At 38.5% G+C, this 12,834-nt stretch overlaps 3 protein-coding genes across 3 annotated transcripts in view; 2 read left to right on the forward strand and 1 right to left on the reverse strand.

Annotated features, from left to right (window-relative positions):
* Positions 1-12,834, forward strand: part of LOC103861069 (potassium transporter 9) — a 645,946-nt gene that overhangs the window by 419,979 nt on the left and 213,133 nt on the right. The window lies entirely within an intron of this gene.
* LOC103861241 (RNA polymerase II C-terminal domain phosphatase-like 1) lies at positions 43-5,449 on the forward strand. The gene is made up of 16 exons (XM_009138956.2): positions 43-697; positions 887-1,363; positions 1,780-1,990; positions 2,074-2,231; positions 2,334-2,401; positions 2,515-2,620; positions 2,686-2,769; positions 2,848-3,490; positions 3,571-3,701; positions 3,785-3,838; positions 4,009-4,105; positions 4,202-4,419; positions 4,487-4,573; positions 4,650-4,715; positions 4,787-4,854; positions 4,939-5,449. Exons 1-16 carry the CDS (start codon positions 398-400, stop codon positions 5,012-5,014), a joined length of 2,844 nt encoding a protein of 947 aa, XP_009137204.2. The 5' UTR covers positions 43-397; the 3' UTR covers positions 5,015-5,449.
* Positions 5,480-11,829, reverse strand: LOC103861243 (protein NRT1/ PTR FAMILY 7.2). Its single transcript, XM_009138957.3, has 4 exons — positions 7,542-11,829; positions 7,238-7,455; positions 6,595-7,148; positions 5,480-6,514 (listed from the first exon to the last, which is right to left on the reverse strand). Exons 1-4 carry the CDS (start codon positions 7,657-7,659, stop codon positions 5,653-5,655), a joined length of 1,752 nt encoding a protein of 583 aa, XP_009137205.2. The 5' UTR covers positions 7,660-11,829; the 3' UTR covers positions 5,480-5,652.

The following is a 12,834-nucleotide window of genomic DNA, read 5'->3' on the forward strand; positions in this document are numbered from 1 at the left end:
CCTTTAAAAACTCAAAAGGACGAAAGGGGCCAAATGCGTATTCACAATCTCTGGATCTAGGGTTTCTCCTCTCGCAATTAGAACACAAAAAAAAAACCTAATTTCGCCCAATCAAACAACAGATTCATCGGAGAAGACGAAGAATTAGGGTTTGAGGAACTTACACATTTGAGGGACAAAAAAAAATTCTTAAAAAATCAAAATTTCCATCCTTTTTTCTCACTACCCATCAATCAAAACGTTTCCTTTCTCTTGTTTTCTGCTAAAGAACAAGTCAATCAGATCCAATTGAAAGCCAAGGGACAACCAAACACGAAAAGTAAACATTTTTAACGAAACCCAATTTGAGTTTTTGAGACAAGAGACATCCTTTTTGGTCTGTACATTTGGGGAAGCTATGTATAGAGTACAAGTGTATCACGAAGATGGGAGGTTTGGGGAAATGGAGATTCACCCTCCTCCTAGGGAACCAGACGATGATGTACTGAGGAAGAAGAAACAGAGGGAAGTGATGGAGCAAGTCAAGATTGGAATCAGAGTTACCCGTTTCTCTCACCCTAGCGAGAGGTGCCCTCCTCTTGCTGTGCTTACCACGGTTTCGTCTTGTGGCCTTTGTTTCAAGTTGGAAGCTCCAGCTTCTTCGACTGCTCAGGAGCCTCTCACTCTCCTCCACTCGTCTTGTCTCACGGACAACAAGGTATTATTACACCTTATGGAACATCATCTAAGCCAAGGTTTTGTGAACTTAAGTTAATGCCAGAGATGCTGCATCTTGTGTGGTTTAATGTCTATGTATGTTCACTAGAATATGAAGACATAACTGACTGAACTAACTTGTTTTAAGCTCAACGAGATTTGCTTATATTGTGGGTTTTGGTTCTTGTAGACTGCAGTAATGTCACTGGGTGAGGAAGAGCTTCATTTGGTTGCCATGTACTCTGAAAACATCAACAACGACCGTCCTTGTTTCTGGGCATTTACCGTTGCCTCTGGGATTTATGACTCCTGTCTTGTCATGCTGAATCTTAGGTGTCTGGGTATTGTCTTTGATCTCGACGAAACCCTTGTTGTGGCGAATACTACGCGGACGTTTGACGATAAGATTGAGGCGTTGCAGCGGAGGATAAACAACGAGATGGACCCGCAGCGTATTGCAGTTATGGTGGCTGAGATGAAGCGTTATCAAGATGATAAAGTTCTGTTGAAGCAGTATGTGGAAAGTGATCAGGTTGTTGAGAACGGGGAGGTGATTAAAGTGCAATCTGAAATCGTTCCTGCCTTGTCTGACAATCATCAGCCTCTTGTTCGGCCCCTGATAAGGCTGCCTGAGAAAAATATTATCCTGACTCGCATTAATCCCATGGTATGTAAGTCTTGACACTAGTACACGGTTGTTAGTAGCCCTGGGCATTCAGTTCTCAGTTCGGTTTTCTGGTTCTAGAGGTTTAAGATCCGTTTGAGTAGTTAAAAAATTTAGGTTCGGTCAGTTCTCGGTTCGGTTCGGATAACAAAGTTAAGAATAGGCTAAAACTGAGGTAATTTGGAATCCTATTCGGTCGGTTTGGTTCCATTTTTTCGGTTAATTCGGGTTAAAAAGTCAGATAATTTTCGGATTAAATATCATATTATCTGGTTTTAAGATACAAATTTGGATAATTCAGAGTATTTTAATATTTTAGGATAAAAAATATTCTGGTAATTGGTTTGTTTCTTTCTTGAGCACCTAGATCGCTCTCAAATCTCGTGGCTGGGACTCAATTTCTATCTTTGCACACACAGGTACGTGATACAAGTGTTCTTGTGAGGATGAGGCCTTCATGGGAGGAGCTTCGTAGCTATTTGACAGCAAAAGGGCGCAAGCGTTTTGAAGTATATGTTTGCACAATGGCTGAGAGAGATTACGCTTTGGAGATGTGGAGGCTCCTTGATCCAGAAGGGAATTTGATAAACGCAAATGACTTGCTGTCTCGCATTGTTTGTGTGAAAGCTGGTACATTCCTTGTGTTTTTAACTTTGCCTGCTTATTATCTATCATGGTATTGTTTCTTACAAACTTGTAATTAACCACCACAGGTTTTAAAAAATCATTGTTCAATGTGTTTCTCGACGCAACATGCCATCCGAAGATGGCTCTGGTAATTGATGATCGGCTGAAAGTTTGGGATGAGAAGGATCAGCCGAGAGTGTATGTGGTCCCTGCTTTTGCTCCCTACTATTCTCCTCAAGCCGAAGTAAGTATAATCTTTTACTTTGGTTCATTTTCGATATGAAAATTGCACAATCTGAAGAATATATATCCAAAGAATACATATATCGTATTTCCTTTTCTGTAGGCAGCTGCAACACCAGTACTGTGTGTTACCAGAAATGTTGCTTGCGGTGTCAGAGGTGGATTTTTCAGGTGAAATGTAATGTTTAGATAATAGACGTTTGTTTCCTTGACATCTAATGCTAAATCAAAGGTGCTTCCTTAGTACATTCTGACGGTGAAGTGATATTTGAACTTGGTAACAGGGATTTTGATGATAGTCTGCTACAAAGGATTGCTCAAATATCTTACGAGAATGATGTTGAGGATATTCCTTCTCCGCCTGATGTCAGCCATTACCTGGTGCCAGAGGTTAGTGGTGATTCTTACTTACACTGCAAACTGCTTGCCAGTAGCTCATTCTCTTTTCAATGTAGGACGACTCCTCTGGTGTAAATGGGAACAAAGATCCACTTGTTTTTGACGGGATGGCTGATGCTGAAGTGGAGAGAAGAATGAAGGTTATTACATTTTTTTTTTCGGGTTTAATGTTTTCTGTTCAATGATGAGAGTTAAATACATTTTTTCCTTCTAAGCAGGAGGCAATCTCTGGATCTTCAGTTGTCCTTCCAGCGGCAAATATAGATCCAAGGATAGCTGCTCCGGTTCAGTACCCCATGGCTTCTGCTCTTTCTGTTCCCGCTCCAGTTCCAGTACCACAACCACCACAACCATCAGCTATGGCTTTTCCAAGTACTCAGTTTCAACAACCGACATCAATAGCGAAACACTTGGTTCCTTCAGAACCAAGCTTGCAGAGTTCTCCTGCTAGAGAGGAAGGTGAGGTACCTGAATCAGAGTTAGATCCAGATACTAGGAGGAGGCTCCTCATATTGCAACATGGACAAGATACTAGAGATGCTGCTCCAAGTGAACCTCCGTTTCCTCAGAGACCTCCTGTTCAAGCTCCTCCGCCTCCACATGTGCAGCCACGAAATGGTTGGTTTCCTGTTGAGGAGGAGATTGACCCAGCTCCACTTCGTCGAACAGCCTCCAAAGAATATCCGTTGGATTCTGAAAGCTTGAACAGGCCACGTCATCAATCCTTTTTTCCTAAGATTGAGAACTCAACTCAATCTGACAGGTTGCCTCATGAGAATCGAAGGCTACCAAAGGAGCCGCTTCGGAGAGATGAACAATTACGGTCAAACAACAATACACCAGGGTCTCATCCTTTCTATGGTAAGCAATCAATGTTTTTTTTTCTTCTTGTATCATCTGGTTCTGAAGATAAATTGCTGATTTGGGATGGGACTCTCTAGGGGAAGAGTCATCTTGGAATCAGTCTTCTTCTAGAAACAGTGATCTTGACTTCATACCTGGACGAAGTGTCTCAGCAACAGAGAACCCAGCTGAAGTTCTACATCAGATTGCTGTTAAATGTGGATCCAAGGTGTGTGATCATCATCATGATATTCTGATTACCATTAATTCCATGCGCGAGTTGATTTATATATATATTCCATGACAATGTAGGTGGACTACAAACCTGGTTTGGTTGCTACTACAGATTTGCGGTTCTCTGTTGAGGTACATTTACCAAAGCTTTCACTTTTAGATATTGCATGTTCTGAGTAGTTTTGGTGGAACCTATGCTACTATCATATGCCACATCTTTTAAGATCCTCTCTTCCCTTAGATGAGAGTTACTTTTGTTGATTGTGTCAACTGTCCAATTAATCTATGTTTTTTATTTGAAGGCTTGGTTATCTGGTGAAAAAATAGGAGAAGGGATTGGCAAATCGAGACGAGAAGCCCTGCGCAAGGCTTCTGAAGTTTCTATCCAGAACTTAGCTGGTAAGCTGTTCTGACTCATGACTTGGTCTTTTTGCTGAAACCTTCACATTTAGTATGAGAATGGGTTTATATCAATGAGCATGAGACTTTCTGCAGATATATATTTGTCTCGTGCAAATGGCGACCCAGGTTCGAGCCACAGGGATGTTAGCCCCTTCGCTAATGGCAATATAATTATGGGAAACGCAAACGCGCTTGATAAACAGCCATTTGCTAGAGATGAGACAGCGATGCCAGTTCCTTCTAGACCTACAGATCCAAGATTAGAAGGCTCCATGAGGCACACTGGCTCCATTACTGCTCTCAGGGAACTGGTACGCATCCCCCTAATCTAGATACTGTTGCTTGCTCAGTTGTCTCATCTTTGATACATAATTTCAGTGTGCATCGGAGGGTTGGGAGATGTCTTTTCAGTCTCAGCGGCCACTTCATTCTGACATGGTCCACAGAGATGAACTGCATGCTCAGGTTCGCATAACCATGAAGATTATAACATGTTCTTCACGGCCATCAGTGTCTTGATTCTGTTTGTACTGTGTTTCAGGTTGAGATAGATGGGCGTGTTTTAGGGGAAGGAGTTGGATCGACATGGGACGAAGCTAGAATGCAGGTAAATCAACTGAATCCTTGCCTTTTGATCTTTGTTGTTCCCTTTTGTCTGATGTTCTTTAGTACCTTTAGGCTGCTGAGAGAGCACTGTATAGTATGAGATCAATGCCTCCTTTGCATAGACGACAAGGATCTCCACGGTTTGTTCTTTATAGCTTTGAATGTCACAAGTAGATTCGTAATAATTGATTTGCATATCAATTGGTTTTGTGTTGATGTTTTAGATCGTTCGGTGGGATGTCAAACAAGCGTCTAAAGCCAAACTTTCAACGGATGCCATCTTCAGGAAGATATTCTTAACGAAGAACACGTCAAGTAACAAAACACATTCCTCATCAGTTCCATTGTCTCTTGCGAAAGCACTACCAGCTACCACGAACAAATTCTTTGACACGATGAACCAGACACGGAGAGAGAGAGAGTGAGAGAGATTCTGCTCTCGTCGTCTCTTGTTGTAACATGTATGGCAAATCAAGATTTTTGTGTAATCTGTATCAGAAACTCTGAGTGGAAGCAACATCTAGGGGACACCCGAGTACTATGCAGACAAGACAAGCATGCACTTTGGCTTCTTCTCAGACCTGTAAGTTAAGTTACTCCATAGAAAACCAGTAAAGTTAGTTTGTTGTTTCTGCTGTTCTACAACACTTCCTGTTTTCACTTTGACACTAAGATGTTGATGTTATAATGTAATTTTTACTGTGCTATTAACTGGCTTGCAAACATTGTTTATGATATTATATGAGAGAAAAGTTACAATAACTGTTGAGTGGAATCATCAAACCGTCTTTATTTAGAAACATTAACAAAAAAAATTACACAAGGGTAGCCTTAAAAAGGAAACCACAAGACCAGTTTATAAGACAGAACAAGCTCAGCTTTGGACATTACTGTCCAGAGCTTCACAGCGTAACCCAAAACTTTTTTTGTCTCTTGACTCAGACTTCCTCTTCAGCAATGGACTCAGAGAAACTTGCTTCAGACTTTATATACTTATACCACTTCGCACAAACCAGGTAAACCACAAAATCAGCTGCGGTTAGAGCAGCTAAAAGGAAGTAGAATCTGTCCAAGTGTCCTTTGTTGAGATTCCCAGGGATCCAACCAGGCAAATCATCTCTTGTAGAGATCTTCATGACGATGGAAACTAGAAGACTGCTTACATAGTTCCCAAGCGAAATCGAAGCCATACACAGCGCGCTTGCAAAGCTCTTCAGTCCCGTTGGAGCTTGGCTGTTGAAGAACTCAAGCTGGCCAACGTACATGAACACTTCCGATGCACCTATCATCATGTACTGAGGCACTTGCCAGAAAATGCTCAACGAGCTAGAGTTTGAAGCCGTTTCCTTGTGTTTTAGCCTGTATATCTCCACTATCCCTGCTGATATCATCGCCGTTATCGCGATCACGAGGCCTATCCCCATCCTCTGAAGCTCAGTGAGGCCTTTGTTGGGCTCAGTTTTGTTGAGTCTTGCAAAGAGAGGGTCGAGAAACCGCCTGTAAGCGAAGATGAAGAAGGCGACGCTGAGGATGTCGAAAGTAGACATGCTTGAAGCTGGAATCCTGAAGTCTTTGATGTTTGTTTTCATCGCTGCGCCTTGCACAACAAACAGTGAAGCCATTTGGGTGAAGACCACTGAGTAGAGAATGGTGCAGAGCCAGATTGGTAAGAGTCTTAACACACACTTCACTTCTTCAACTTGAGTCACTGAGCAAAGCCTCCAAGGATCGTAAGCTGATCCGCTCTCCACCTTCTCAGCCTCATCATCAGGTGTGACAATCGCAGCTCTATCCAAGAATCTGCATTAGACAAGAACATAGAGTCAAAACCTGATAGTTTCAGAGATTATAACATAATCTCTAAAAGTATTTATCTATACCTGAAGCCTTTGGTATGAAGAATCTTCTTGTCTCCGGTTCGTTGAGTCTCTGAATCATAGAGATTCATATCATCATAGTTCACATCAATCTTGGCCTTTCTCGTTGAAGCAACCAAGACTTGGCAGAATCTAGACCAAGGGCTTTCTCTAGGTTTAAAGTGCCGGTACTTTGGCGTGCCAGCCAAGAAAAGTACTAAACCAGCAAAAGCAGACCCTGCAGACGCCCAAAACCCTAGCGGCCAAGCCCCTTGATCCTCAAAGTAACCCAAGACTGTATTCGAAAGGAGCGATCCGAGGTTCAGAGCCAAGTAGAAGTAACTGAAGAACGCGATTTTCGAGTGTCCTTCAACAGAGTCGTCTGCATCAAACTGATCAGATCCAAAGGTAGCTATGTTGGGTTGATAACCACCATACCCTAACGCAATCAGATACACCGATAGGTAGAAAATAACCGTCTTGACCGTGGAGTGTGGCTTACAGGGAGACTCTTCAACACCACAACCACTTGGTTCGAGTAGTAACGCACCAGTAGATAAAGATAACATGACTAATCCCTATAACAAACACATAAAAACAACGTTAGCGTATTACGCAAGAAACGAACCCTAAAAGAGAACAGAGGAGTTGTTGAAAAGGGACTTACTGCAACGAAACTTGCTTGAAAGATTGCACAAGTCTTGTAACGTCCCCAATAAGAGTCACTGAGGAAAGCACCAAGCAAAGAGAAGATATAAACAGTTCCTGTCCATTTACTGACATTATTGGCAGCTTCTGCATTGTCTTGTCCCATCACTCTTGTCAGAAACAGAACCAAGTTCACTCCTACACCAAAGAAGGCAAGCGTCGCTAGCCCTTGGTTCACTGTATTGATCAAAAACCATATCTCTTTAGGACCTAAAACACTTTTAACTACAAGAACATAAGTGTTTATGTATATATAGACTTACCAAGAATGAGAATAGCAGTGAGCCATTTGCCGGTTTTGGCTCGGATTGCTGGATTACCATGACGATCAACGCTTCCATCTTGAGTGCAAACTTCAGTATGTCTTACTTTCTGATCCATCTATGCTCAAAAAGATTCCTTATCTTGATCCTTGAAGATTGATTTGGAGAGAATGAAAGAGAGCAACCTTTGAATCAAAGAAGAGACAAAAGGAAGGAGGAGATACAAAGAATCAAGGAAAGTGAAGAAGAGAAAAGGAAGTGAAAAAGATAGACTTTGTTTGTTGAGATTTGAGTTGCGATAAAAGTGTGAAGAAGAGATGTATTATTTATAGAGCTAATGAAGTTGATTTAGAAGAGATTCACTCTTTGACGGCTCTTTCTTTCTTTGGTATTTTAATTTAATAATTCTTTTAAAAATATTAAAACGAGCTGCCAAAAAAATTTATGTTCGGTGGTTTTTCTCAACAGAATTTTAAATCAATTATAGTAATCTTACATTAAATTGATTAATTTTTTGAGCTAGTTCTATGAGAAGATAACTGCTGATATGAGGCTATACGAGCAATGCCATATAAACAAAATATTAATTTAATATGTGTAAAACTAATTTTATTTTGCTTGATACTTATTTTATTTACTTAAAAACATAAACACCACTAGTATGACCTGGTATAGGAAAATATGACTGAAAACATGCATGTATCCTAAAATATAAAAAGAAAGAAAGAAAGAAAAAACACCTGGTTAAAGGTAAGCCAAGCTTAATGTGTGCCCAGTTACACCTGGTGGGCTGCTGGAAGACACTAAAAAAAAAAAAAAAACTAAAAACGTGAGAAACAAAATAAGTATGAAAAATGTAAAACAAAAACTAATTTTTCTTTGTAGAAAATTGAATAACAAGTGGGCAACAAGTGAAAGTAAAAGTGTTCCCCATTAAAACAAGACTAGGTGTCTCTTTCAAGCGCGCAACGCTCGTGCGTAGCTGTCTTGATTGCGATTTTCCTCACTCCTAAACTTATATTTTAATCATCTTCTTAATTGGTCATTTAAATCCCTAATTTAAGTCCAATCTTTGAGACGTTTTGGTACTCTCTTCTAGTTGTGTTAGATCTTTTTGTGTGTCTAACTTTCAAACATATAATGATATTTTATTTCATATTTAGATAGACAAATACCAACATGTTTGGTATTGATAATCAAAATTTGATACAAATTAAGTGTTTGTTGATATTTATTTATAAAGACAACTATATTCTAATGATGTCCCAAATTTTGTTCTTCACCAGCGAAACGATACGTCTTACTAAATGAGTTACTGAAAAGGCTATCATACATCTTGGTTAAGAATATACATTGAATTTAGGGTTTTCAGGTCAGTCGTTGAAGTGTCCATATTCGTTGATTAAAAACTACTTTCCCCAAAAACTTACTAAACGATTAATAAGAAAGTTTTTTTATATATGCGTTGCAAATTTTTTTTTTTTTTGAATTATACAGATGTATCCTGGCCCCATAAAAGTGATCCAGATTAGTCACGTATTATCACGTGTCGGTCCTCTGTCTCTGACGATGCTGAAATGTTAATTCCCAGTGGCCGGGATTCGAACCCAAATGGCGGTACTCACAGATGTAAAGGTGTAAGCTCTTTACCACTAAAAATTCAATACCTTCGTTTAATAGGACTCGGTAAGAGTTACTATAATTCCTAATTCCCAAAAGTATTTGGAGTTTTTCTCTTTTTGTCGGTCAATTTTATTTAATTTGCTTATTTTGTTTTTTTAGATGTCAGCTTATGTAATCTGATTGAACTTCTATTCTCGCTAGAATAAGTCTATTTAATCTCATGATTAGTTAGTTCATAAGAGTTAGATCTCTCTTTTATAATGATGTAAGGTTAATTTGGGTAATCGTGTATTTTCAGCTTAAAACAGACTAACCATATATATGTGAAGCGTCACGCAAAGTACGTGGTGCATGTGTATACGATATGTTGAAATCGTAAAAGGAACATTTACTTTTTCAACAACAAAAACAAATATTTAGTTGTCAGAATAATATTTATAATATACATACATATTTAAACTACGAATTAAAATGTTAGATATTGTGATACCAAACTGGTGTTTGATTTTGCTGTTTTCTACGGTTGGTCGTCAAATTAATATATATAAAGAATTGAGTTTTAATTTGCAGATGTAATTTGGGATGCTAGTAGTATGCAAGTTCTTAGATTTAGTGTAAGTTTGGACGATTAGTTTGGTTTTGATGTTTGGTTTGGTATGAGTCGCTTTCTTATCTCTTACATGATGTGAAAACACGGTTCTAAAAGGTCCAACGCTAGCTAGCTAAAACATTAGTTGAAGCTGCTAGTGGCGATAAATGGCTAATTCGTCGTTGTTGTGGCCAAGTCATCTGTGATATATTGCTGCTGTATATATTCTCTCACTGTCCCTTCTCTCACTCATGTAGCTGTCCGAATATTCACTAATAGAGACACGTTCAGGATGACTACAAGCCAACTTTCTCGACCAAAGGCTACAAGTAAACCACCAATAACCAAACATGGAGTCGTATTGTCTGGGTTTTTTCAAGGTCTCACACTTTGCTTTGATCACATGGCTAGCAATAAAAACTTCTCTCCATCAATGCGAGAACTTGTTTCTTCTTCGATGAACCAAATGAAACCAGAAATCATATTTGCTTTATCGTATTCGTGAGCGGTTTAGACTGAGCTTTATGGGCGTTTACGAACAGTAGACTAATCTTGTAACATACCCTTATTTCAAATACTACAACACTGAAAATCACATGCCGCAAAATAATTCTAGTTAATCTATATTATAAATTCATATAGAACATCTTTGATTATTTCGAATAATCGATTTAGTGCGATGATTGTTGGTAAAACAAATTACTACAAGTTATCAAGAATAAGTTGATCCTACGAAACCTTCTAAACCAAACATAACACGAGACTGGAACACGTAATAACAATTTGATTCAATTTCCGCCTGTTTTTGAGCAGGTAAATTAAAGAAAAACTCAAAAGAAACACGCTAGAGATGAATTAACGTGGACCATTAGGACAATAACTAACCACCAACTTATATATAACGACAAAATATAATATATTAATTCTTATAAAACTAACAAGTGAGGTTTATTAACTTAATAGTACATATTTTTAAGCATGCTAAATTGCTAATTAAGCAGCCAATTCGAGGAATCAAATGGAAACTTGAAGGATGTTTCGTTTGCAAGCTGTTCTCCAAATTCACTTTGAATATTTCTAAATTCATCCAACCAAAACAGCTTTATGTCTAGCAACGAAAATGACATTCAGAAAAATCAGAACTTTAGTAGACAACACTTTAAAAAAAAAAATTAATAGACTAAATGGTTGTGGCTAAAACGTAGAAGTTAGTAATAAATAATATATGCCTATGTTTTTAACTTCTGAAATACTTTTAGAATTCAATATCACAAACCAATGACTCGGTAGTTAATAGTACATATCTAACCAAGTTTTGGGATTTATATCTGACTCCAAAGGGGTGACTAAAACTTTTCATGGAAACATTATATCACTAGTACAACTTAGATTCAAATGTATATACTGTATAAATTATTTGGCGTCATATCGTATATTTACTACCAACTACGATTTTGGTCGATCTACTTTCTCTTAGAAAACAATTTGGCCATTAGTGATCGGTGGTTACTACGTGGAAACTGCAAAAATGATAGGAATAAATATACCAATAGACAACAGTGGCACCTTTTGACTTTGATTCCACAGCTCAAACTATGATTGCATCTTCAACTTGGCGTTTCCACTAACAGCTCTTTAAATAAGTAATAAGTCTGTGATTAGTTATTAAACCACGGGATTATGAGAAAGTGCTTTTGGTCAATATATTATAAGCGCTATCAATTATCTATTCTGCTTTGTACATTGCTTATCAACTTTATTATCATAACCAACCAAGGTGCTTCTACTTTATTTACTTTTAGTATTTAATAATAGAACAATGTTTCCACATTGTTTGAATATTTTATAGTTAAATATCACTCCCGAGTGACATCGCCGATTATAGGTGATATAGCTGATAAGTAATGGTTAGAATATCCTCTAGGTACCATATCTATAAAAATTGAGGTGATAAGAATTTATATAAGACCGCATGTTTTGAAGAACTTGTCCATTACTTATAGATTATATTTGTACAAAATGTTATCCATAACAATCTAAATGGTCATAACAAAATATATAAACAAAAATTGGAGCGTGAGCATCTAACGTTTTAACAAACAAGTAGCATAAGTTACGTTGATGACTTTGTGTGTGAGACTACAAAATCAAATGATATAAACGTGAAAACACTACAAGAAAACATCGGGATACTGAGGGAAAAAATCGTCGGTATGTCGTCGGAATAACGCTATTCCGAGGACATACCGACGAAAAAAGTCCTCGGAAATAACTCCTCGGAAATTCATAATTCCTCGGAATTCCGTCGGAATTTTCCGACGGAATTCCGAGGAAACAAAATTCCGAGGATACTCCGAGGACACGAAGTTCGTCGGAAGGTTCCTCGGAAAATACCGAGGGAATTCCGATGGCCCAATCCTCGGAAGTTTCGACGAAATATTCCTCGGAATGTTTATCGGAAAATACCGAGGAACATTCCGAGGAACTCCTCTCCCTCGGAAAATTCCGAGGGAGTGGAGTTTCTCGGAAAATTCCGAGGAACTCTTTCCCTCAGAAAATTCCGAGGAACTTAAAGTTCGTCGGAATTTGCCGAGGGGAGAAAGTTCCTCGGAATTTTCCGAGGAACTCCATTCCCTCGGAATTTTGAAAAAATTTATTTTTTTTTAAAATTTATTTTTTTTTTAAAATTAATTTTATTTTTAAAAATTAAAATTTTTAAAATTTAAAATTAAAATTGAATAAAACATAAAATAAAACATAGTAGATAATATTCAAATTTAAATAAAACATTCAGAGTTTTTGGAAAAAAAAAAAACTACGGGTCTTGAATGTTCGGGAACGTCTCGTTCGGGTACATCCTCTTCATCATCTCCATCATCTGCTCGTTCAGCCTCTTCTGGGTCTCATAGCCCGCCTGTTGAGCTGCCATCTGAGTCTCCAACGCAGATATCCGATCATCCTTGTCCTTCAGCTGAGCCGTAAGAACTTCTGGATCAACATACGCATGTAGTGCAGAAGAAGGAGCAGCCGACCGGGAGCGACGACCCAAACCGACCAAACGTCCCTTTTTCTTTGGAACCG

Source organism: Brassica rapa, chromosome A03 (genome assembly GCF_000309985.2).
Source record: "Brassica rapa cultivar Chiifu-401-42 chromosome A03, CAAS_Brap_v3.01, whole genome shotgun sequence".
In the NCBI taxonomy this organism is placed as follows: domain Eukaryota; kingdom Viridiplantae; phylum Streptophyta; class Magnoliopsida; order Brassicales; family Brassicaceae; genus Brassica; species Brassica rapa.

Excerpts from the sequence above, each read along its gene's own strand:
- LOC103861241 (XM_009138956.2), top strand. The coding sequence starts at position 398 with ATGTATAGAGTACAAGTGTATCACGAAGATGGGAGGTTTGGGGAAATG. Across the intron at positions 2,232-2,333 it reads ACTATTCTCCTCAAGCCGAA|GCAGCTGCAACACCAGTACT; the intron begins GTAAGTATAATC and ends CCTTTTCTGTAG. Across the intron at positions 3,491-3,570 it reads AGGGTCTCATCCTTTCTATG|GGGAAGAGTCATCTTGGAAT; the intron begins GTAAGCAATCAA and ends GGGACTCTCTAG.
- LOC103861243 (XM_009138957.3), bottom strand. The coding sequence starts at position 7,659 with ATGGATCAGAAAGTAAGACATACTGAAGTTTGCACTCAAGATGGAAGC. Across the intron at positions 7,149-7,237 it reads TTCAAGCAAGTTTCGTTGCA|GGATTAGTCATGTTATCTTT; the intron begins GTAAGTCCCTTT and ends TGTTTGTTATAG. Across the intron at positions 6,515-6,594 it reads CTTCATACCAAAGGCTTCAG|ATTCTTGGATAGAGCTGCGA; the intron begins GTATAGATAAAT and ends TGTCTAATGCAG.